The 27,145-nt window shown below is 36.4% G+C and overlaps 1 protein-coding gene across 1 annotated transcript; it reads left to right on the forward strand.

The window, feature by feature from the left end:
- The first annotated feature begins 951 nt into the window (after positions 1 to 951).
- On the forward strand, positions 952 to 26,889 carry LOC145204632 (uncharacterized). The gene is made up of 29 exons (XM_080077222.1): positions 952 to 1,087; positions 1,432 to 1,551; positions 9,893 to 10,027; positions 11,081 to 11,227; positions 11,997 to 12,145; positions 12,614 to 12,704; positions 13,053 to 13,174; positions 13,650 to 13,726; positions 14,102 to 14,183; positions 14,706 to 14,910; positions 16,699 to 16,815; positions 17,305 to 17,427; positions 18,364 to 18,483; positions 18,684 to 18,861; positions 19,232 to 19,404; positions 19,700 to 19,841; positions 20,052 to 20,245; positions 20,590 to 20,709; positions 21,036 to 21,155; positions 21,561 to 21,707; positions 21,884 to 22,029; positions 22,520 to 22,610; positions 22,798 to 22,944; positions 23,751 to 23,896; positions 24,428 to 24,518; positions 25,641 to 25,762; positions 26,215 to 26,291; positions 26,484 to 26,565; positions 26,815 to 26,889. The coding sequence occupies exons 1-29, from the start codon at positions 952 to 954 to the stop codon at positions 26,887 to 26,889; spliced, it is 3,675 nt and encodes a 1,224-aa protein (XP_079933348.1).
- The last annotated feature ends 256 nt before the right edge of the window (positions 26,890 to 27,145 follow it).

Genomic DNA, 27,145 nt, shown 5'->3' on the forward strand with positions numbered 1-27,145 from the left:
AAGAAGTGGAACCCAACTACTACTTTCATTCCTGGACTTTTCGTATGTACATGTGTTTTTTATTTGACACATAATAATTAATTTTAGTACAAAACAAAAATAGCTAATACATTATCATTAAAATAGTGCGTGTAATATATATAGTATATGCGAGCTTTTCCTTTCATATTCTTGACTAGAATTTGAACGCTTACTGCTCTAAATTAAGCTGCTTCCACGTTCGTTTCTGTAACTATTACTTTCAAAGTTTGTGTAAATTACTGTTCACTCGTGTATTGTTACGGCAAAAAGCAGTTAATTAAACCCCATAGCATTATATATAATGTTCACATAAGCTGCAAAAACACACATTTGAAAGACGTCAGCTTGACTTGTCGCTTGTAGGGACAATATTTAGTTATCTTATTGCCCATTTTGGAAGTTTATGAAACTACAGGACTTAAATTTTGCATTACCACAATCATTTTTGGCCTTAAAATTTCGGGTCAAAACCGAAACATTACAAAACTTTGGTGCATCACTAGTTAAAATCTATCTTAGTTGGTAAACCAAATCCAAAATCGCACTCCAAAAGACTAACCAATCTAAAAGGTGAAAAAAATCCTTATAGCTTGGAAAGCGCGACCAATTGCACATTTGACCGTTTGGAACTCTCCGTCCAAGAAGACGCAGCGCCTATTGCTAAATATTGCGGTGACCTGCAACCTTTCAAGAAGCTCATTAACTCATCAAAACTTAGTTTAAAGTTTGTTACGGATGGCTCAGTGTCCAGATCCGGTTTTCACATACAGTTCCGCACAAGCAGTAAGTCATGTAATGGTTATTGTACTATTGTAGTGACCCCCCGAAACACAGCTCGTTATGGGCCCTGGTTGGGAACCACTGCACTAAGCCAACAAATCAAAATAACAAAATCTACTCCATAACCACTAAGCAATAAATGTTATAATAATGTTATCGTTAACAGCTGATTGCAGTGTGAATAATGGCGGATGTAGTCACCACTGCAACGTTGCTTCTCCTGGTGTTGTGGTGTGTTCGTGTGATCCTGGATACCAACTTAACCAACATGGGGTCTTATGTGAGGGTGAGTGCAATAAAGTGTTTTCGTCACTACAAACAACTGCTTTTCCAATCCAATTCTGAGAAGAATGCAGTTTGGTATTTACGTTATTAAGCTCAAAACTTAGCAAAATACACAACAAATGGGCATGTATCGGATTAAAGCTTTCTGATTTTCTTTCTATGGTAAATAAAATAAAACTACAAGGATTTCTGTTTTAAATCAACGAGTAAACCTGTCAGCAATCTGCTGGTTGCAATAAAAATAACCTACACCATTTGCTGCAGAAACAAACCAAACTTAACTTACGTGGTGACTTAATTTTAACACCTCAACTTATTTATTATTGGGTTGAAATTACATTACAGATATTGATGAATGCCAGTACTCTCCTTGCTCCGAAGTTTGCACAAACGCTCCGGGTTATTTCAACTGCAGCTGTTCGACTCCAGGTTATCTTTTATCACCTGACGGTATTTCATGCACAGGTGGGAAATTGTATTGCCTTTTGCGCCATTTTTTCCAAGGTTATTAGGCAGGTTGCTTGCCTTTTTCTTGCCATATTGTAAACCCAGTAAATTCTTGGAAAGCCTTATTAATTCCGTAAAACACATCTGATATGCCTGTTTTAACTGATCTGATCGTTTTTTAACACAACGCCGGATTTAGGCCTAAAACTGAGCGATGTATCATACATATAGCTGAGTATAATGTCAGGTCCGAATTAAGCCCGTTTTGTGCAAACTGTAGCCCATACAACCTTGCACCAATACAATGAATACATGTATGTTTGAAATTTTAATCTTAGAAATGTGTATTGTCCTCGTTTATGGTTATAATAACAATCTACATGCCAAGACACAGTTAAGTCAACAAAGTTTTTCCCACACGTCGACATTTTAATGCGAAGTTTGGGACCGTTTATCACTAACATGTTTGGCAATATTCGGTGAGATGGACGATGGAGCAATGCGAAGCGATTTTTCCATCTGGCTGTAAGAAATTACTGATCTTACAGGGGATTTAAAGTCACATGTCATCCTTTCTTGGAAAGTTCTGTAAGCGTTACTTGCTTTCTGTTTCCTGTTGGGCATGGCATAATCTATATCACTGCAGATTTCGGAAGATGTTTTACTGCTAAATGCGTTTTGCGCGAGTCTCTGAAACCAGATGTATCACAATGAACCAAGAAACATTACTGACTGACTCTTGAAGTACGAGTCAGATTGTGACGTAACAATGTAGAAATTGTGATGCGTAACAATTCACATTGTGACGCAATAAAAGTAACTACCAAGAAATAAAGCAAACAATAAATGCCAATTCTTCGAAAAAAACATTCACCTTAAATTACGCAGGCGATTAAGTTGCCAACATGAGTAATTTCAAAAAATAACACGCGGTCCACTCGGAACCTTCCTGCGGGCCACGGGTTGGACACCCCTGATTTAAGACATGACCTGTAAAATCGACAACACAGATGCGAACACATTTGCCAGTCGTTCGGTCATACGCAGTACCACTGTGCATGCAATGCAGGTTATATTCTTTCATCAGATGCACACAACTGCTCCGGTAAGCTCATGAAATGTTAAATTTGCAGAAAAACAAGAGTGCCCAAACTGATATTCTTAATAAGAATTAAGTTTGAATAACAAGCATGGTGCTTTTTACGTATATTTGGGCTGTTATAGTCGTCATTAAACAACAAGAAATAATTATGTACAAACTTTTTAGAATTAAATTACCACGAACCATATAACAGTTCAATGCCATTCGTTTTCTTTGTCAGTCGGCTATTTATTTTCAAGTCAATGTCTCAACATTTAAATTAATCGTATATTTATGTTTACTGAAAACAACAACATATAACTTACCTTGGCCCACGTGCAAAGACAAAACAAACAAATCATCCCAAACGTTATCAAGGATAGGATAGAGAGATCTTAAAATCACACCTTAACAGTTTTAGCCTTCTTCCAAAAGGCCAGCCTGCTCAAAAACCTCGTGCAGCACACACAAGCAGTGCCGGATTAAGGGTCTGCTGGCCTGTAGGCACATTTTTTAAGTGGCCCGAAAATCAGTGTTGCCAACTAAAAAATTAGACTGATATAACATAAAATTATTCACCACAGCATACACCACAGACTTAGATACTGCTGAAACACTAACTAGACTACACGTGTGGAAACAAAGGAAACCGTGAAAGCAGGCCATACATGGTTGGCAGTTATGTCGTAACAATGGACGTATGGTACAATGGCAACAACGACGGGAAAGTTTTTTGTTTTTGGGGAGCGTCACTAAAAAAATAAATAAAATGCATTTATAACTATAATTTGACGCAGTAAGCAAGTTGTGGGGGATTGCGGCAGACTGTGACCGCGGGCCACATCATCATATAAGACCTGAAACTGTCTGCGGGCCGTATGTTGCTCGCCCCTGCTCTAAGTCATACCCTGCTAACAAAATCATCAATGTTTAGATTGATTCAAAGTAACAACGCCACGTTTGTTTCGATGCGTAAATCAACAAAAATGCAAATTTTTAAAAACATCAAAAAGGTGGCAACATGTTTCAATTCGTATTTTTTAACGATTTTTGCAACGTTTAATTCATCTGTAAAAACCTATTATAGTAAATACCTATTAGTTCACAAAGTAATTATTTTAAAAACATGACTAAATTTTTACAGATTTTGAAGTAGCCTGGATTTTTTAATGGCCTGTAGGCACGTGTCTACTTTGCCTAATGGTTAATCCGGCACTGCACACAAGCATTGTTAGAACAGTTGATTGTCATGTCACTCATGACGTCATCAAGCATAGTGCAGACTTGGCTTAGCTAGTTCAATCTAGTTGTAATAGCCTCAAACGTTTTTTAGATATTGACGAATGTAAAACAACCATTACAAAATATCGACATCACTGCGAGCAGATCTGCGTCAACCAAGGTGGATCTTACTATTGTCTGTGCAATAAAGGATATGAGCTAAGTCCTAATGGACGTACCTGTCGTGGTAAGTTAACTTATATTTTAAATATTCATGCATTTTTTATATGTAACAAAAAACAGGGATCACATCATACCACAAAAGCGCTTCAAACCGTGCAGTTATCTAAAATGTTTTAAGGAGTTACAAAATCATTTGCTAAATGCCATACAGAGAAAATGTACCTACTACAAGTATAAAGAAAAGGTGCAAATGTTAGTCACCCCGGTCAGCATTTCGTGTCACAAAACAAGTTAATTGAGTACAATTTTTGTGAGACTACACTTTGAGCATGCTTTAAAGCAGGAATGTCAGACTAAACAGTGAGAAAGTCAGGGCCCAACCACCTGACATTGGCATTAATATTACCTTACTTATTGAAAACATTTCCAGTCAACCACTCAGCAAGGTTTACATAAGGTAATGAAACCTAAAGTCGACGTGGTTCTTGCAAATGAAATCAACGCTTTTTACTATTGATATAAATTGTCACTGCCCAGTGGTGGGATTCAGCCGGTTCGTACCGGTTCTATAGAACCGCCTCACGAAATTTTATGAAATCAGCGAACCGGATAGCATTACTGGTCAATGTCAATGGACTTTTTTTTAACGGAACCGACTGAAAAATATGACTTTTGTGATAGAACCGACTGACAAAAAATGTGAATCCCATCCTTGTCACTGCCCATTATTTGGAACAGCATCTGTACGCTAAAACTTGTTCGCTTAATTCAGTGGCTTAGAATTTTATCGCAACCTAAACACCGGGAACAGATAAACTCGTGTCGTGGGTTCGTTTTTCTAGCCTTGCCTTTTTCTTGCTATATTGTAAACCCAGTAAATTCTTGGAAAGCCTTATTAATTCCGTAAAACACATCTGATGTTCCTGTTTTAACTGATCTGATCGTTTTTTAACACAACGCCGGATTTAGGCCTAAAACTGAGCGATGTATCATACATATAGCTGAGTATAATGTCAGGTCCGAATTAAGCCCGTTTTGTGCAAACTGTAGCCCATACAACCTTGCACCAATACAATGAATACATGTACGTTTGAAATTTTAATCTTAGAAATGTGTATTATCCTCGTTCTTACATGCCAAGATACAGTTAAGTCAACAAAGTTTTTCCCACACGTCGACATTTTAATGCGAAGTTTGGGACCGTTTATCACTAACATGTTTGGCAATATTCGGTGAGATGGACGATGGAGCAATGTGAAGCGATTTTTCCATCTGGCTGTAAGAAATTACTGATCTTACAGGGGATTTAAAGTCACATGTCATCCTTTCTTGGAAAGTTCTGTAAGCGTTACTTGCTTTCTGTTTCCTGTTGGGCATGGCATAATCTATATCACTGCAGATTTCGGAAGATGTTTTACTGCTAAATGCGTTTTGCGCGAGTCTCTGAAACCAGATGTATCACAATGAACCAAGAAACATTACTGACTGACTCTTGAAGTACGAGTCAGATTGTGACGTAACAATGTAGAAATTGTGATGCGTAACAATTCACATTGTGACGCAATAAAAGTAACTACCAAGAAATAAAGCAAACAATAAATGCCAATTCTTCGAAAAAAACATTCACCTTAAATTACGCAGGCGATTAAGTTGCCAACATGAGTAATTTCAAAAAATAACACGCGGTCCACTCGGAACCTTCCTGCGGGCCACGGGTTGGACACCCCTGATTTAAGACATGACCTGTAAAATCGACAACACAGATGCGAACACATTTGCCAGTCGTTCGGTCATACGCAGTACCACTGTGCATGCAATGCAGGTTATATTCTTTCATCAGATGCACACAACTGCTCCGGTAAGCTCATGAAATGTTAAATTTGCCGAAAAACAAGAGTGCCCAAACTGATATTCTTAATAAGAATTAAGTTTGAATAACAAGCATGGTGCTTTTTACGTATATTGGGGCTGTTATAGTCGTCATTAAACAACAAGAAATAATTATGTACAAATTTTTTAGAATTAAATTACCACGAACCATATAACAGTTCAATGCCATTCGTTTTCTTCTATAATTTGACGCAGTAAGCAAGTTGTGGGGGATTGCGGCAGACTGTGACCGCGGGCCACATCATCATATAAGACCTGAAACTGTCTGCGGGCCGTATGTTGCTCGCCCCTGCTCTAAGTCATACCCAGCTAACAAAATCATCAATGTTTAGATTGATTCAAAGTAACAACGCCACGTTTGTTTCGATGCGTAAATCAACAAAAATGCAAATTTTTAAAAACATCAAAAAGGTGGCAACATGTTTCAATTCGTATTTTTTAACGATTTTTGCAACGTTTAATTCATCTGTAAAAACCTATTATAGTAAATACCTATTAGTTCACAAAGTAATTATTTTAAAAACATAACTAAATTTTTACAGATTTTGAAGTAGCCTGGATTTTTTAATGGCCTGTAGGCACGTGTCTACTTTGCCTAATGGTTAATCCGGCACTGCACACAAGCATTGTTAGAATAGTTGATTGTCATGTCACTCATGACGTCATCAAGCATAGTGCAGACTTGGCTTAGCTAGTTCAATCTAGTTGTAATAGCCTCAAACGTTTTTTAGATATTGACGAATGTAATACAACCATTACAAAATATCGACATCACTGCGAGCAGATCTGCGTCAACCAAGGTGGATCTTACTATTGTCTGTGCAATAAAGGATATGAGCTAAGTCCTAATGGACGTACCTGTCGTGGTAAGTTAACTTATATTTTAAATATTCATGCATTTTTTATATGTAACAAAAAACAGGGATCACATCATACCACAAAAGCGCTTCAAACCGTGCAGTTATCTAAAATGTTTTAAGGAGTTACAAAATCATTTGCTAAATGCCATACAGAGAAAATGTACCTACTACAAGTATAAAGAAAAGGTGCAAATGTTAGTCACCCCGGTCAGCATTTCGTGTCACAAAACAAGTTAATTGAGTACAATTTTTGTGAGACTACACTTTGAGCATGCTTTAAAGCAGGAATGTCAGACTAAACAGTGAGAAAGTCAGGGCCCAACCACCTGACATTGGCATTAATATTACCTTACTTATTGAAAACATTTCCAGTCAACCACTCAGCAAGGTTTACATAAGGTAATGAAACCTAAAGTCGACGTGGTTCTTGCAAATGAAATCAACGCTTTTTACTATTGATATAAATTGTCACTGCCCAGTGGTGGGATTCAGCCGGTTCGTACCGGTTCTATAGAACCGCCTCACGAAATTTTATGAAATCAGCGAACCGGATAGCATTACTGGTCAATGTCAATGGACTTTTTTTAACGGAACCGACTGAAAAATATGACTTTTGTGATAGAACCGACTGACAAAAAATGTGAATCCCATCCTTGTCACTGCCCATTATTTGGAACAGCATCTGTACGCTAAAACTTGTTCGCTTAATTCAGTGGCTTAGAATTTTATCGCAACCTAAACACCGGGAACAGATAAACTCGTGTCGTGGGTTCGTTTTTCTAGCCTTGCCTTTTTCTTGCCATATTGTAAACCCAGTAAATTCTTGGAAAGCCTTATTAATTCCGTAAAACACATCTGATGTTCCTGTTTTAACTGATCTGATCGTTTTTTAACACAACGCCGGATTTAGGCCTAAAACTGAGCGATGTATCATACATATAGCTGAGTATAATGTCAGGTCCGAATTAAGCCCGTTTTGTGCAAACTGTAGCCCATACAACCTTGCACCAATACAATGAATACATGTACGTTTGAAATTTTAATCTTAGAAATGTGTATTATCCTCGTTTGTGGTTATAATAACAATCTACATGCCAAGATACAGTTAAGTCAACAAAGTTTTTCCCACACGTCGACATTTTAATGCGAAGTTTGGGACCGTTTATCACTAACATGTTTGGCAATATTCGGTGAGATGGACGATGGAGCAATGCGAAGCGATTTTTTCATCTGGCTGTAAGAAATTACTGATCTTACAGGGGATTTAAAGTCACATGTCATCCTTTCTTGGAAAGTTCTGTAAGCGTTACTTGCTTTCTGTTTCCTGTTGGACATGGCATAATCTATATCACTGCAGATTTCGGAAGATGTTTTACTGCTAAATGCGTTTTGCGCGAGTCTCTGAAACCAGATGTATCACAATGAACCAAGAAACATTACTGACTGACTCTTGAAGTACGAGTCAGATTGTGACGTAACAATGTAGAAATTGTGATGCGTAACAATTCACATTGTGACGCAATAAAAGTAACTACCAAGAAATAAAGCAAACAATAAATGCCAATTCTTCGAAAAAAACATTCACCTTAAATTACGCAGGCGATTAAGTTGCCAACATGAGTAATTTCAAAAAATAACACGCGGTCCACTCGGAACCTTCCTGCGGGCCACGGGTTGGACACCCCTGATTTAAGACATGACCTGTAAAATCGACAACACAGATGCGAACACATTTGCCAGTCGTTCGGTCATACGCAGTACCACTGTGCATGCAATGCAGGTTATATTCTTTCATCAGATGCACACAACTGCTCCGGTAAGCTCATGAAATGTTAAATTTGCAGAAAAACAAGAGTGCCCAAACTGATATTCTTAATAAGAATTAAGTTTGAATAACAAGCATGGTGCTTTTTACGTATATTTGGGCTGTTATAGTCGTCATTAAACAACAAGAAATAATTATGTACAAACTTTTTAGAATTAAATTACCACGAACCATATAACAGTTCAATGCCATTCGTTTTCTTTGTCAGTCGGCTATTTATTTTCAAGTCAATGTCTCAACATTTAAATTAATCGTATATTTATGTTTACTGAAAACAACAACATATATCTTACCTTGGCCCACGTGCAAAGACAAAACAAACAAATCATCCCAAACGTTATCAAGGATAGGATAGAGAGATCTTAAAATCACACCTTAACAGTTTTAGCCTTCTTCCAAAAGGCCAGCCTGCTCAAAAACCTCGTGCAGCACACACAAGCAGTGCCGGATTAAGGGTCTGCTGGCCTGTAGGCACATTTTTTAAGTGGCCCGAAAATCAGTGTTGCCAACTAAAAAATTAGACTGATATAACATAAAATTATTCACCACAGCATACACCACAGACTTAGATACTGCTGAAACACTAACTAGACTACACGTGTGGAAACAAAGGAAACCGTGAAAGCAGGCCATACATGGTTGGCAGTTATGTCGTAACAATGGACGTATGGTACAATGGCAACAACGACGGGAAAGTTTTTTGTTTTTGGGGAGCGTCACTAAAAAAATAAATAAAATGCATTTATAACTATAATTTGACGCAGTAAGCAAGTTGTGGGGGATTGCGGCAGACTGTGACCGCGGGCCACATCATCATATAAGACCTGAAACTGTCTGCGGGCCGTATGTTGCTCGCCCCTGCTCTAAGTCATACCCAGCTAACAAAATCATCAATGTTTAGATTGATTCAAAGTAACAACGCCACGTTTGTTTCGATGCGTAAATCAACAAAAATGCAAATTTTTAAAAACATCAAAAAGGTGGCAACATGTTTCAATTCGTATTTTTTAACGATTTTTGCAACGTTTAATTCATCTGTAAAAACCTATTATAGTAAATACCTATTAGTTCACAAAGTAATTATTTTAAAAACATAACTAAATTTTTACAGATTTTGAAGTAGCCTGGATTTTTTAATGGCCGTAGGCACGTGTCTACTTTGCCTAATGGTTAATCGGGCACTGCACACAAGCATTGTTAGAACAGTTGATTGTCATGTCACTCATGACGTCATCAAGCATAGTGCAGACTTGGCTTAGCTAGTTCAATCTAGTTGTAATAGCCTCAAACGTTTTTTAGATATTGACGAATGTAATACAACCATTACAAAATATCGACATCACTGCGAGCAGATCTGCGTCAACCAAGGTGGATCTTACTATTGTCTGTGCAATAAAGGATATGAGCTAAGTCCTAATGGACGTACCTGTCGTGGTAAGTTAACTTATATTTTAAATATTCATGCATTTTTTATATGTAACAAAAAACAGGGATCACATCATACCACAAAAGCGCTTCAAACCGTGCAGTTATCTAAAATGTTTTAAGGAGTTACAAAATCATTTGCTAAATGCCATACAGAGAAAATGTACCTACTACAAGTATAAAGAAAAGGTGCAAATGTTAGTCACCCCGGTCAGCATTTCGTGTCACAAAACAAGTTAATTGAGTACAATTTTTGTGAGACTACACTTTGAGCATGCTTTAAAGCAGGAATGTCAGACTAAACAGTGAGAAAGTCAGGGCCCAACCACCTGACATTGGCATTAATATTACCTTACTTATTGAAAACATTTTCCAGTCAACCACTCAGCAAGGTTTACATAAGGTAATGAAACCTAAAGTCGACGTGGTTCTTGCAAATGAAATCAACGCTTTTTACTATTGATATAAATTGTCACTGCCCAGTGGTGGGATTCAGCCGGTTCGTACCGGTTCTATAGAACCGCCTCACGAAGTTTTATGAAATCAGCGAACCGGATAGCATTACTGGTCAATGTCAATGGACTTTTTTTAACGGAACCGACTGAAAAATATGACTTTTGTGATAGAACCGACTGACAAAAAATGTTAATCCCATCACTGTCACTGCCCATTATTTGGAACAGCATCTGTACGCTAAAACTTGTTCGCTTAATTCAGTGGCTTAGAATTTTATCGCAACCTAAACACCGGGAACAGATAAACTCGTGTCGTGGGTTCGTTTTTCTAGCCTTGCCTTTTTCTTGCCATATTGTAAACCCAGTAAATTCTTGGAAAGCCTTATTAATTCCGTAAAACACATCTGATGTTCCTGTTTTAACTGATCTGATCGTTTTTTAAAACAACGCCGGATTTAGGCCTAAAACTGAGCGATGTATCATACATGTAGCTGAGTATAATGTCAGGTCCGAATTAAGCCCGTTTTGTGCAAACTGTAGCCCATACAACCTTACAATGAATAAATGTATGTTGATATTTTCGAAACTCAATACAACACATTCGCAGATGTTGACGAGTGTGCAGAACACGGTCGTATGTGTGAACATCGGTGTTTGAACCACGAAGGAGGTTGGGGTTGTGAATGTTTCGATGGATTTCAGCCGATTCCTAACAACAATACATACTGTGAAGATATTGACGAATGTAGTAACGGTAAACTTTAGTATGAGGGAGAAACATAGGTTAATTTCACTTGCAAACATAGCGACACAATTGCACTTAAACAATCACCAAGCCGGGAATAGCATGCAGCGCAACACTGTGCGCAAAGCAATGGAGGTAACAATTTATGGATAATGGTTAAACGCGCTGCAGCTACTTTGTGAGATATGTTATTGATACAATACAAATGCATTTAGGAATTTATTGTTAATAAAGTGTCTTGATACAAAAGGCTTCTAGCACTTAAGTGTTGGTTATGTGAAATCCCTTTGAGAGGAAAACGCCCAACCTGCATTTTTGCTTTTATCAGAGTTAATTACGAAACAATGTTGCATAAAAGCAAATTTATTAGATCTTGTAGTGACGACACGCATTACGTTTACAATCTATCGAATACCTGAAGCAAAATTTGTAATTTCATTTTGCTGTTGCTATAACACGTTTGAAAGGAACATGTACTAAATCTACCTAAAATATTTCTTGGAACTAAAAACTGTTCTACAGGTCGAACTGGTCGTAAAGAGTGTAAACCGTTGTGAGTACGTTTAAAAAATCGCATTTCGTTTTTACTTTTTTTAAGTGTTTTTTTCACTACGGTTTGTGCGGCTTACAATCAAGGTCGGCTGATAAACGAGGTAATACGGCAAAGCCATCCAAAATCCTCTTTCATACATTTAAAAATAAGCAGTATATAAGCCTGAATACCTCTAGATACTTTATGACGAGGGTAATATAATGTATGTTAGTTGCTTTTCTGCAGGTATAGCCCCCTCCACATGCGCACAATGTATCAACCACATTGGAACTTATGTGTGTATTTGTGAAAAAGGCTACAACTTAAACGATGATAATACGGCATGTGTTGATATTGACGAATGTGATGGCGACGATAACGGAGGTTGTCAAAAGGTTTGTGTGTTTTTTGTTTCCATTTCAGTTTTATTTATAAGTTTTGTCTTTCGAAATGTGTTTTACGTTTCTTTACGCACCGCAAGGGCTCAACATAAAAAATAAGTTGAAATAGCATATTAGAAATCATCTTCAAATGATTTTACATGAAGAGTTTAGTCAAGTTAAAAAAAGGGTTTTAAAATTGCCTCGGGGCCTGGTTTGTTAAAATGTTTTCTGGTCTATAGTAAATACAATCACTAAAATGGTTTATTTCGAGAAAAACATTTGCAGTTCAACAAACATTTACGAATAAACAATAGTAGGTAGTAGGAAAACTTAAAATTGTCTATTGTCAAAAGCAGGAAAAAGTATTTTCAAAAAAGGGAGTAATAAATAAACAAAGGAGGTATGCGAAAATAAAGCTAACAAAATTTGCTTTGGCTTACTTTGGATACAAATATTCAAGTGAGCGTTTGTTGCTTTTAGGTTTGCATCAATAGTCCAGGTTACTTTACTTGTTCGTGTCAAGTTGGATACGAACCACCAAGCAACGGGTCTTCAGAATGTCGGGACATTAGTTAGTGCAATTCTATTTACCTTTGATAAACTTAACAAAAAAATGTTTGATTCTTTTCAATTTTCAAACCTACGAACCTGCGTGTATAGGTAGTTTAATAGAAGTTGAGTAGTATGAGCTTGTATTTGTTTTTCAGCATTGTGCAGTCATGCGATGTTTTTTTTTTTTGTTACATCGCTCAGTTGTCTGTGATAATACTTCCAAAAGTTAATGAAATAAATACTTTTTTTTCAAAAAAAGTTTGCCTTTGCCATATTTAGACTTGCAAAAAAAATGGTTAGGTGGTGTTATGAGAATTGTATTTCTGTTATCAAGCTTTCTACGGAATTTAATATTTTTTGGTGACAGACGAATGTATTCCAAACAACGGCCGTGGACCTTGCGATCATTATTGCATAAATCATCCAGGGGGGTTCGAATGCGCGTGCGTTGGAGGTTATAAGTTGTTGGAAAGTGGAATAAGTTGTCAGGTAAAACACCCCAAAAGTTTTTGCTTATTTCTTCATTGTATCATTTCAAAAAAACAAACAAAAAAAACACAATAACATTTACATAATTTGTTTTAAGATTGGGCAGTTTTTAGGGTTAAATAAATCAGTCTCACTGAGCTTAAAAATTACTGTAACTTAGGACAACGTATATTAACCACCCATATGGACGTTAGTCTTAAAAACAAAATAAACCTGAATTTCATGGCATGCTTTTGCAAACATCTACAGGTTAAAATTTGCGGTTGCAAGGGTTTGTGATATTTTTGAGATAAAATAAATCAGTTTCACTGAGCTTAAACAAAAATTTACTTTAGCTTATGACAACGTATAATAATAACTTTAACATGTCTTACACATATAAAACAAACTTAAATTTCAGAGCACAGTTTTCGTTAGAATCACCCACATTGTATTGTTGATTACCAACCTATAACCACAAACTCGTTTTTTTTAGGACATTGACGAATGTGCTACTGATAATGGAGGATGTCAGCAACAGTGTAACAATGTCCCCGGCACTTTTCACTGCCAGTAAGATTTTTTATAGTGTGTTACTTAGTCAGCAGCTACGAATTTAACTTTGCTTTTTGTCACACTATGGCAGTCAAAATAATCGAGTGGTTAACGCATCTTTGCTCGCAAGGTTGTGGGTTTAAATCCCATGTTGGTCACATGTATTTTTAAGCAAGAAACTTTAGCGACATTGCTGCAATCCAGTGAACATGATCAAGTTTATAGAGCACTTCTGGCAATTGTATTTTTATTCCGACGTTTCGACGTACTATTCAGGTCGCCTTCATCAAGGCAAATAACACTGAATGCGCTTACTTCAGTGCACGATAAACAAAGAAGAAAACAAAACATACGCAAGCACGCTTACAATGACCAAACTGTTACTTATTTTAGGTGCTTTGTTGGTTACAAGACTGTAGATGGAAATTGTACTGATATTGACGAGTGTATGAGCTACCCATGTGACCCTAGTGTAGTAAGTTTGTTCATATGTTTTATTTCTCCCCTTTGTATTATTATCCTTCTGCGTTCTGCATTCTTCAATCTTTGCGCCTACCTCATTTTTTTAAAGAGTTTAGCTTGATTGTGCCCGCGCTTAAAAGCACAAAAAGTCAATGATATTTTTTTGCATTTTTAATAATTTTCAGTTAATTTATTTAAGTTTTGCTTAATGAACATTTTTTTCATATTTCTTGCAGTGATAGCTTAATCCCTTAAGTGTTACATTTTGAAAGTAAGACAAATGTTGAATAAGCTACAAACTGGACTTTAGATGTCGCCAATGGATTCAAAACGAATCTTTAGGGTTGTTCCATATATTTGCCGTAACCACTAGTAACATGAAAATATTTAATAAACATTCCACAATATTACATTTGCTTCATGTAGAACACGTGGTCCCTTACTTTCAACACAAAACCGAGTTATAGATTAACGATCAAGACTCTGATTATCTGTCTAAAAAAGGTATTTTCTCTATCGCGTTTTGTGTGTGTAGGATTCTGAATGCACTAATAATCCCGGAAGCTTCGTATGCGATTGTCCAGCTGGCTTCCGGTCAGTCAACGTCACAATTTGCGAGGACGTTGACGAATGCGCAACTGACCAACACGGCTGTCCACAAATATGCGACAATGTCCCGGGTTCATATGACTGTCAGTGTGAAAGAGGGTACACAAAAGTCAATGAAAATGAATGCATTGGTATGTCAAATAAAACGAAATACGTACACTCGACATTTTTGTTTCAAACAGTATATATTTTCTGATTAGATACTGTTACTACTTAACAGCAATTTGACATTAAGGATTTAAATTAGGCTAAAGATAGAAAATACAACGTTTAAGCCTAAATATTGACAACAAAGATTATTTCGAGCAAGATATGTTCTCTGATTTGTGTTTTCAGGACACTGTTAGTACTTAATGAAATAATTTGATATTGAATGTTTGGATATTGATACGCTAATATTAATGCAGCGATTTGATTGACAGTCTTTTTGTTTGCGTTTTAGTCGGTACCTCATTACGCTTTGAGTTTTATGCTTAAATCAATACACGTGTCCCACATGGGATTAAAACCTACAACGTTTTGAGCATATTGCCGTTGCAGTAACCACTCAGTGATTTTGTTATTGCACAGCTAAAAGTTTTCACATTCAGTTTATTTAAACCAGCTGTTCTCAAACTGGGGTCCACGATCCTTTAGGGGTCCGTGAGGCAATTTTGGGGGGACCGCGAAGCGATTGAAGTAATTCTATAATCTTATTTGGCGCCAGTTTGTGCCACTAAATAGGTTTAAATCAAAGTAGAATTGAGAATGGACTGTCTCCAATGCTAAACAATAGCCTTTATTGAATAACAACTATCAAAAATACAATTGTTTGCACACAATCGTAAAAAATCTGTCTTTGGATGATTATTATGCGGAATTTTGCTAGCTAAAATCCTGCAATCAACTTTCGTTTTTATGAAATACACATTTAGGCCTAAGGACCGCGAGCCCTCGAAATAAGGTAACGTTTTGAAAGAAGATGAAAAAGTTTGAGAACCACCGATTTAAACCGTTCAAGTTAGAGCAAACATATTTAATCAAATGGTTAATAAAACATATTTGCTCCATATGTAAACACTTCTATTTGGAGATAAAAGGGTTATATGGCAAAACAAAAGCACCTCACGAGTTTTCATTTGCAGTTGTTTTATTGTTGCACGTACAATTGGAACATTGTTGCGCAATCTTTGCCAACAAAATAACAATACGAAAATTTTACTAAAGGACTCCCAGGGCATGCGTTTCAATAAGGGTTCAAATTGTAGTACTTTTTGATTTTATTTTGCACATTTTACTGGTATTTGTTTAAGTTTACCCACGATATTGCTGCATTATTAAATAAATATACCTGTCAAAAAGAAATAAATTTACAACACAAATGAATCACTTTAAATTAATCATTAAAAATCTTTATTGTGCACGTGTGTCTTTATTGTGCATATTTCAATGAGGCAAAGTTTAAAAAAGCTAAATTTAAATAAACATGCGAAATTGGTTTTTTATTTGTGTTGTCAATTTATTAATTTTTAAATATGCGAATTTGGTTTATTAATTTGAAACCTCCTTAACAAACAGATGCGTTACACTTTGACAAGGGGGCGTTTTGTGTGTGTGTGCGATAAATGTCACCCACTAGCAAAGAGGGGGCGTTTTGTGTGTTTATATGGTGTCTAGCTACACACATGAGGCAATGGTTAACACACACGACGCAATATGGCAGATGGTAGTCGGAAATTTTTTCCCTTTGTCATCCAGTTTAGAATTCGATTTTCCTATGCCTCACGTACAGCTCTTAGAAAACAACAATCAATTGAAATCAGCTAAATTTCAAAATGATCAACCGTTGCAAAATATCCAAAACATCAAATGAAATAAAACTTCTATCGCACATTAGTGTAAAGCACACAAAAACATGCCAATATTTTGTATTGTTTCAGATATCAACGAATGCAGTCAAAATCCTTGTCACCATGTGTGTGTGAATATGGTGGGAAGTTTCCAGTGTTTTTGTGACGAAGGACATTATCTTTTGGCTGATGGTTATAACTGTTCAGGTGGGTTAAAAAAATTGACAAGTTACCATGTAAACTCAAATTCTTTCTGCACTTCTTTCAAGATACTTAAAGTCAATGTGACAAAGATCTTTAGAATTTGCAACCACACACAAGATTAGCATCAAGAGTACCTAATTCGAAAAAATGCCTTTGATTATGAGAACTGATTGAATCTTTACTAGAAAACAAATTGCCAGCGAAATAGAATAAAACGTATTCATTTTATTAATCAGACGTTTCGAAAAAAACCTTTGTCATATCATCAGTAAATCTCTTCTTTGAATTTATTCATGTTGAAAGATTTTTACCACTAAATTTCCAAACGTCGCTGGTTAATAGACTTTCTGTTAAATACAAATAAGACCAGTAGGCAATTGCGAATCTTCAAAAGAGATTTTTTTTCATGTTGTAGAACTAGTTACAATCAGTTTCAATTCAACTAAAACGTTACAATTGTTTATTGTGATTAAAAATTTGTCATTGTTTTAGATGTGGACGAGTGCCGCGCCAACATCAGTCATTGTGAACATATATGTATAAATAATATCGGTTTCTACTCGTGCAAATGTCGTCCGGGTTTTACTCTTAATGCTGACAACTTTACATGTACAGGTAAACACCTAAAATATAAACAACAGCCAATTGCTTTGTTTGGTTACCAAATATTTTTGGTCCGTGGTCATTCCCAATCAGTTTGTTACTCATTAAATGGTGGAGAGGTTCAACAAATATTTACAACTTGGCGGGGAAACGTTTTATTTTACTATATTCAGAAAGCTCTATCGCCCACTTATATTGCCTACATCAGTGATCTTCAACCTTTTTTGGTTTGGTGAACCCTTAAAGTTGTTGTGACAAACTCATGCACCCTGTTTACTTAAAAGGTAAACTGAGGTAAAAAGCGACATGAAAAATCATTATGCATATCATCAAGTCAATTAAACCGAGCGGAGGTACCGAAGTTTTACACACTGATCAAAACTTTTGACGTAAATTAACGTTAATCCGCACTGAAAGTGGTAGACATGAACATTTAAAAAAAACCTACATCTTTTTTCTAATATCCTGAAAGACAAATGTTAATGAAAGACAAATTTTTTCATTAAAAATTTGTGATGAAACCCTTCGGACTGGTGCACCCCATATATATTTTGGTGCACCCTAGCACCGTGCACACCGGTTAAAGAGCACTGGCCTACATTACCAGCTACCGTACCATGGCCTCACAGTTTGGTAACCATTGGTTTGGTACAACCATTTGTCGCGAAAATGAAACGATTGTAGTGCGGGGATTCACTTTAGTTTTACGATTGTGTGTTTTGTGCGAAATATGTAGGATTTTGAGGTAAATATCGACCCTATTACGGAATAAAGACAAATATAAACATTTTCGTTGCGTTTTAAAATACAACACTTTCTCATCAAATTCTATCCTTAATTATTATTCATTATTGAGGCACCTGCTATCTTCAACACTTCAAATCCAGCACGACTTTATGCTCTTATTTTAGTATTTTTATTATTATTGGGTTGAAATTACACGTACAGATATTGATGAATGCCAGAGCTCTCCTTGTTCTGAAGTTTGCATAAACGCTCCGGGTTATTTCAACTGCAGCTGTTCGACTCCTGGTTATATTTTATCACCTGACGGTATTTCATGCACAGGTGGGAAGTTGTATTGACTTTGGCGCGAATTTTCGATTTTCTAACTAGATTGGCTCATATTAACGTTTTTCAACATTGTCATAAAATTTAACATTTAAAAACGCTACTAAGACCGAAATCCCCATGTAAAGTAAAACAGTACAGGTGTCAAAAATAAGCTGGGTTCTAATTACTTGATCTACCATTTATCATTATGGCAGATTGCGATCAAAGAGTTCTAGTAACATCTGGCAAGAATTATTCAATCACCTCACCGAACTATCCTGACCAGTACCCAGCCAACAAACGATGCACATATTATCTGTACAGCAGAAGCGCATCAAACCACATAACAATAACTTTTGAGTCCTTTCACATGGAGGAACATCGTTCTTGCGCGTGAGTATATTTTCAAAACGATATTCTTTAAAAAGGTAACTAGGATAGGCTACAGACTAATTCAAATGTGTAATTTCAAACGAAACAAAGATTTGTGATGATGAGTATTTGCCGTAACGTTTGAATAATAAATATGTCGCTTTTTATGTCTATTTGGACTGTTCCATTCTTTATGAACAGATCCTTGTAAACAATGTTCCAAAGATTTGTGTTTTGTGTATTTTGAAATAACTCAAGTACCAATTAAAGTAGTATTTTAAAATTTATTACAAAGTTTTGAATTTAATAAAAACAACAGTATTTGGAAAAGATTCAAGACCAACACCAAAACAGTTTTCAACTTGAAATAATTGTTGTCAAACTTCTTCAGGTTTGATTACTTAGCTGTGTACGACGGACCAACAACAAATTCTGATCTTCTTGCAAAACTTTGTGGTTCGAGACTACCTTCATCTTATGCCAGTACCGGAAAACACCTAACTCTTTTATTTCAAGCTGATGCATCTATTCACGGCGAGGGCTTTAAATTCACATTTACTTCAGGTGAGCCAAAAATATTCAACCGTGTTTTTCTATTCGAATAAGGAAGTAGGTTTTGTATTGGAATGTTTAAAACCAAGAGTTATACAGTGGTTTAAAGAGGCTAAATCTTTTCTCCATAAAAACGGTAGTTAAATAGGTTTAAAATGTCGGAAAGTTAAGCAGCATACATTTGGGCCGGTGTTTTTTCACATAAACAGTTAGAATCGATGTATATTTTGGCATTAAATGCATTTACTTGCTGTGAAACTGTGATGTCGTTACCAGCTCAAGTTGATCAACTATATTTTACTTATAGGCTGCAACTTTGAATACACTGAACAAAGAAACCAAATCAAGTCTCCTGGCTATCCTTCAAACTACCCCGATTCCAGTCGATGTACTTACTCTATAGCCCCACCCAGCGGAGACCAACTCATCCTGATCTTTCAAAACTTTGAGTACGCTCTTGTTCTGACATTTCTATGAGTATTTATAAACGTTTACTGATTGCCTTAAATACAACACATATTATTTGTAGAGATCTTATTACCTTACGGTTTTAAAAAGTCACAAACAGTACTTTAAAATTTCTGTTTTTGAGACCTAAAAGTAACTAACATAAAAGTTTTACATGTTTTACAATAACCATACGAATCACGAATTTTTAGAGTTGAATTCTCTGATCAATGCAACTTCGATTACGTTCAACTCATCTCAAAACCAAGTAATGTTTCACTTGGACGGTTTTGTGGAAGAAAAAACACCTTCCAAAAACTGGTGAACTCAACAAACCTTGTTGTAAATTTCATTTCGGATCATGGCGTGTCCAGATCGGGATTTCTGATTGATTACCGCGTTTCAAGTAAGATAAGTTTGATTTTTATATTCTTAAATTGACTCAGTCAACTTACCAATTCCAACAGAACAAAGTCAACAAATGTTCAACACTTAGTAAATTTATGTAACCCCTTGCAGAAAACATTCCAGCTGTCGTTTCAAACCAGAAAAATATTTTGGGATTATGCCCCGTTACCATAAAAAACAACTTGCCCAAACCGAAAAAACATCCCCCCCCCTTCCTCGAAAATCTTTTTTTTTTGCAAAAAGTTCGGTATATTGATGGATCTGCGATGTCTTAATGTTTTTAGGTATATATACTCCATTACCACTAAGCAATAAATGTTATAATAATGTTATTGTTAACAGCGGATTGCAGTGTGAATAATGGCGGATGTAGTCACCACTGTAACGTTGCTTCTCCTGGTGTTGTGGTGTGTTCGTGTGATCCTGGATACCAACTTAACCAACATGGGGTCTTATGTGAGGGTGAGTGCAATAAAGTGTTTTTCTATTAAACATTAGATTTTCAGATATGATTCTGATAAAATGTGCTTCTTATCTGTATGTTATTAAGCTCAAACTTCAGCAAATTACACAACAAATAAACATATTTCGGCCCATAGCTTTCTCATTATATTTCTAACTTAACGTTTGAAACTGCAAGAATGGAAAGCGTGATCATTGAATTAAGTTTAGGTGGTTCACTTTTATGGTTTCCTAGAAAAACAAATCAACTTAACCAATTTGGCGACTGGGTTTTCAGACCCCGATACATCTAAATATTTAATAAATGGTCCATATTACACGTACAGATATTGATGAATGTCAGAGCTCTCCTTGCTCCGAAGTTTGCATAAACGCTCCCGGTTATTTCAACTGCAGCTGTTCGACTCCAGGCTATCTTTTATCACCTGACGGTATCACATGCACAGGTGGGAAATTGTATTGACTTTAGCATGATTTTATTACGAACGTGAAGCGGGTTACTGGAATTATTCCAATATAAGGTGTTTTGAACGTGGCCCCTTGTTTCGAGTACAATCTAGGTTAGTTTACATTTAAAACGCCATTGCCGCGCACAAGTTGTAAACATAGCCAAGAGTAGGGCAAAAGAGTTTTTTAATCACTCGTGTAAATTTCAAATAGCTCACTGTGAACCTAAAACATCTCTCAAATCAGCAAAAGCTTTAAATTAAAAGCGAAACTTAAATCAAAAGAAAGTGTGAATCCTCCAAAATATTTCTGTTAACAGACAAGCGGCACGCCGAGACCACCAGCTATAATGCCGGAATATTTTTCGCCCTATTATGTTTAAAAAATGTCTTTGAACTTTGCAGATGTTGATGAATGTCCTTCTCATTTGGATGACTGCGACCAGGATTGCAGAAACGTCCCAGGTGGATGGGAATGTTCGTGTTATGAAGGATGGGAAGTTGACCCACTCAAAGACCGAGCATGTGTAAACATTGACGAATGCGACAGAGGTACAACGTTCAATTCACTGACCCAAATACACTATATAGTCCATACGACAGACTTATCCAGTCCATAAGCTTATTCAACACCCAAATTTCGCACACCTAACAAATTTTACCCAACCAGACACAGGTATTAAGCATAATGTTAACCTTCGTGTCAATGGCTGAAATTTTTTCTTCAGGCCTTGCACCAGAGAATTGTCATGAATGCATCGACACCACTGGTTCTTTCAGATGTGTTTGCGACCAAGGATTCTTTACCAACGACCAAGAAACCAACTGCACTGACATCGATGAGTGTGTGGATAACAACGGAGGCTGCCAGCAGGTTTTGTCCCAAATAAGCACAAATCAAAATAATATGACAAGCATGGAGACATAATAAGTAAACAAGAAACCGTTATAGGCCTTTGTGTAATAAAACTTTGTGTACTGACTGCAGTTTAATTAGGTCAATTGATCAGTTCGTATGTGTAAAAATTGGATTTGGCCAACTGAAGAAGTTTAATTAATTTAGGCTAGTAGTCTACACGTCTTGTTCAATATATTTATATGTTTGTCCATGTTTCCACGTAACAAGGCGTTTTGTCGTACCTCAAACTACAAAGGCCCTCTACTAGTATTTTTTTGCTGAATGGAATAAAGATTCTGGCCTCAAACGAGTTAAAAGTTTATGCCGAATTGTCCTTTTACGAAGTTTGGGAACAGTTTGTTATGTATGAAATTATTTTACTTGTGATACTTTATGTGTTGATTTCAATACCTACATGTACCCTAAATGTTTATAGTGTTATATTACACATGTAAACTGTTCCTAGGTTTGCTTCAACACACCTGGAAGTTACACATGCGATTGTCAGACCGGTTATGCTCCTAGCAGTCCGGGATCAAAGCATTGCAGTGATATAGGTAAGTGAACCTTAAACATCTCTCAAATAAAAAAATATACTTTAAATCAAAAGCAAAACGTCGCCGAAAATGTGATTCCAGCCAAAATATTTCAATTAACAGACAAGCGGCACGCCGACACCACCAGCTATAATGCCGGAATATTTTTCGCCCTATTTTGTTTAAAAAATGTCTTTGAACTTTGCAGATGTTGACGATTGTCCTTCTCATTTGGATGACTGCGACCAGGATTGTAGAAACGTCCCAGGTGGATGGGAATGCTCGTGTTATGAAGGATGGGAAGTTGATCCACTCAAAGACCGAGCATGTGTAAACATTGACGAATGCGACAGAGGTACAACATTCAATTCACTGACCCAAACAAACTATAAGTCCTTACTACAGACTTAACCAATCCAATACCTTAATTGCTGCTCTTGCATAGAAGCTTAAGCTTAAATTTTGTTGTTTTTGTCATGTTATGACGTCATGGGAAGGGTAATGACGTCATATGCTGGTTTCCTTTGCATAATAAAACACATGATCTAAAAATACAATACATTGGGCAAGTTAACTAAAACATAGCGACGTGATGGCCATTACGGCATAATGTACAAACAATGGGTGTGCAATCTGCCCCTGCAAGTTGAATAAAGGTTGTGCTCAGCTCCCGAAGCCGCTTGAATTTTGAATTAGGGTGACATACTAAAGTATTTAGGCTAAATGCTAGCGAGCAAATCCAATTCTATTTTTCTGTTTCAATCCGTCCGATGCCATTTTTCTGCGGCCTAATTATATGCGACTAGAATCACTTAAAAATGACTAGTAACTGTGAAACTTATTACAAACGTGCTTGGTTTGCAGCGAAGTAAAGTCGACTTGTGCCATACAAAGGTGAGGGGGCGTGAGCTAATCTTACTAAATTGCACAACCCTGGTGCGACACATAACCCCTTTTTCTCTAGTTTAAACCTTTACAGATTTTACCAAGCTAAAAGTTCAATGTCAAGTCTAACACCGATTTAGGACATCCACTGGTGTAAATCGTTCACGTGAGCACATAAATCTAGTTTCGTGCACAATTTTTGGGTTGAACCTTGACAAGATACGGGCATTATGCATTATTTATACCGTTAGTGTCTGTGAGCGTTTATTTTTCCAGGTTTGGCCCCAGAGAATTGCCATGAATGCATCGACACCGTTGGTTCCTACACTTGTGTTTGCAGCCAAGGATTCTTTTCCAACGACCTAGAAAGCAATTGTACTGACATCGATGAATGTCTGGATAACAACGGAGGCTGCCAGCAGGTTCCCCTTTTAATAATATAAATCTTTAGTACATTTAATACAAGGTTTGGAGCCATTGTGTAACAAGTAAACATGAGGCGTTATAGATGGGAATGGTGTTTAGTGGCTGAAGATTAATAGATCAATTCATTTTAATGCGACTCTTTGTCTTGTCCAATATGTTAATAATTTGCTCCTCGTTTACACCTACCAAGGCCTTTACCACAAGGTATTGACCCAGTCGAACTTCATACTGGAGCTATCTCCGAATACGTGATATACCCGAAGTATAGTGTGGTTTCAAAAAAGTTCTTGTTTAACGAGTTTATATGCTTTTCTAGCATAATGCTTACTGCTTGTATTTTTTGTTGTATAAGGATAAAGGTTACCACTTTGAAATTTATACAATAGTTACAACGGTCCTTCGTTCTGTATAATAGTATTTTGGTTGTAGAGAATTCTCTTTGGTTGTAGAATATTAATATTCATAAGTAATACCTGCAAGCACCTCATATGTTTAAAGATATTGTGTTATTAGCACGTTTTGCTTAGGTTTGCTTTAACACACCTGGAAGCTACATGTGTGATTGTCAGCCTGGCTATGCTCCTAGAAGCCCTGGGTCAAACGATTGCAGTGACATAAGTAAGTCTAGTTCAGGGGTCGGCAACCCCTGGCACGCGTGCCAACCTTGGCACACGGTTTTTTTTTCATGGCACGCCAACCGATTTGCGTGTTTATATTGAAGTAACAGTTTAACCTCTTACACTGCTTGTTTTCAGTTATTACCATGCCATTGTCTTAAAATTCAACAAAACACTCTGCTCTCTCTGTATTATTGATATCTACTGGCACAAACCACTATTATTTAGAAAACCGTTGGCACGCGAGGTCATTAACACATGGAAATAACAAGTATATTGGCACGCGGCGCCTAAAAGGTTGCCGACCCCTGGTCTAGTTGTTGACGTTGCACAAAATGTATTCCAGTTATTGTACACAGTTTTCTACGAGTACTTTAAATTAAATGCTGTGGCTTAGTTTAAATTACACTCTAAGACTTTTGTTGTATTTTTCAACTTTGAAGTAGCCGGTGTTTTACCAAACAAGAAGGTTATGAATAGCAAACTATTAAATTTTGTTACTTGAGTATGTTACCAACTCGAACAATTGAGTTTGACACGATTCAAGTATATTTTCTCTCCAAATAATGTAGGAAACATTTATAAGCTGATTAAATCAAAACATCGCTATGACTTACTTTTATTGTTTATGAAACATTTTAATGAGGAAGGCCCTAATATACGTTAAAGGCGACATGCTTTATTATTTAAACATTTCGGCAAATGCGATCATAAGTGACATTTTCTTCAATAAGCTTATGAACAGATCCGTGTATAGTGTTCTAAAGTATGTAGTATTGATATAAAACACTCTCATTTACCTTCAATAAGTGTAGCCAGTTCTCTAATGATTGTTTCCCGCCAAAGCCTTTTATTTCATATTTTGCAAGTTTTTTTTTACAAAACTTAGCCAATATAACAGTATTTCTAAACCTGTTTTGATTTTCGAAACGCAAATAAGAGCATAAATTTACAAGCGTTGCAGCGAGTGCTATTATACTTTGGCAAACAAGCTTAAATTTGGTCTTTGATTCATGAAATAAGAGTAAAAAGTAAAAAAGAACCACAATAACGAAAACATTGTTTGATACAACTCATTATAAGCCGATTCAGAACCCCGTTTAGTTAGCAACCATCTTTTTAGACGAATGTGCACCGAGTAACGGACGCGGACCTTGTGATCATGATTGCGAAAATTCTCCAGGATCTTTTGAGTGCGCATGTGTAGGGGGATTCACCTTATCTCATGATGGTCTGCAGTGCGAGGCAAGTTCATTATTATTCATGTCTTAAAGGCGACATAAGGATTTTTTTGTCTAGATTTATTCTCGTCACGAACTGTAATGAATTAACAGCCCACGAATTGTATTTTATAAATTCGGTTAGCCGCAAATACGACTGTTCCTAGATTTCTTCAAACGCATCACCCAATAAATAATCCGGTTAAACGAATATTAAATTAGAATTTTGTTTACTTGAACTAAACACCTGAAGTTCCAGCTAAAGCATATTGAATTAGACGTTATATTTTCTTTACCATTTTAACGAAACAGGTAAATAAGTACGTGGCGTTAAAACGTATGCCGACCCCCGCTTTAGACCAACAATAGTTTAGAAAAAAATAAAGCATGTTCAATGAATAATCCAGCCAATTACTTGTAAAAGCTTGGCTAATTAAAGTAGCTTGTAAGCATAATCATCTGTGTTTTTTTTCCCAGGATATCAACGAGTGCGGAAAAGACAACGCCGGTTGCCAACAGCAGTGTGTAAATACAGACGGATCCTTTCACTGCAAGTACGTAAAAGTACAAGATATGTTTGGAAATATATTTCAACATGGATTTTTTTGTGACTATTGAAAGCAAATTTGCATGTAACATTTGAAAATGGGTCTTTCAATCTATCTTGCCAAATTATTTTTCAGTTGTTTTACATACCAGTGCTAAAATACAAACACCAGTAAACGTTTTTCTGTAAAATTATGCAGATGTTTTGTTGGATACGGCCTCGTGAACGGAACTTGTACGGATATAAACGAATGCCAATCACATCCGTGCGACCAAAGTGTGGTAAGTTTAGCAAAGCAACAATAACCCTGGCTAAAATATAATATGCAAGTAAATAAACACAATATTTGTGGTAGCGGCATATAGGGCTGTATTTTTAAGGTTTTTATTTTACGTTTTTACAAACTGACCATTAATACTAATAATGTAATTCAGTGGTTTGCATCATTTTTTTACAGCACGTGTTAACGGCTAAAGACACAGTAAGTAAATGATCATTTTTGGAACTTAAGTGTGGTTTGTTATGAATAGATTGCTACACACAAATTCCACTCAACAAAATTTCACGGCGCACTTGAAAATGTACCGCTTCATAGTGCAGAATAAATACTGTACTATTTGCAGTGTATTATTACACTAATGCTTAAACTTTACAATAAAGATCTCCTAATTCTTAATTTTAGAAGTACTGGTCTTTTACTCAATTCAAATGCAAAATATTTTGTCCTTTGGGACAAATTGGCGTGCGATAACTAAAACACCTTTGAGGGCCAAAAAATGAACTTCAAATAACCTCAAGTACCGCACAGTAGAAATTTGTGTTACAGCCAACAATATAATACCCTGCCTTAGTTGGTAAAAC

This window comes from Phallusia mammillata, chromosome 8 (genome assembly GCF_965637545.1).
Source record: "Phallusia mammillata chromosome 8, kaPhaMamm4.hap1.1, whole genome shotgun sequence".
NCBI classification, from domain to species: Eukaryota; Metazoa; Chordata; class Ascidiacea; order Phlebobranchia; family Ascidiidae; genus Phallusia; species Phallusia mammillata.

Bases quoted from the DNA above. Each gene is read 5' to 3' on its own strand.
- LOC145204632 (XM_080077222.1), top strand. From the start codon at position 952: ATGTTATCGTTAACAGCTGATTGCAGTGTGAATAATGGCGGATGTAGT. The intron at 14,184-14,705 runs GTAAGTTTGTTC...TTGTGTGTGTAG, and splicing joins ACCCATGTGACCCTAGTGTA to GATTCTGAATGCACTAATAA. The intron at 20,246-20,589 runs GTAAGATAAGTT...TATTGTTAACAG, and splicing joins GATTGATTACCGCGTTTCAA to CGGATTGCAGTGTGAATAAT.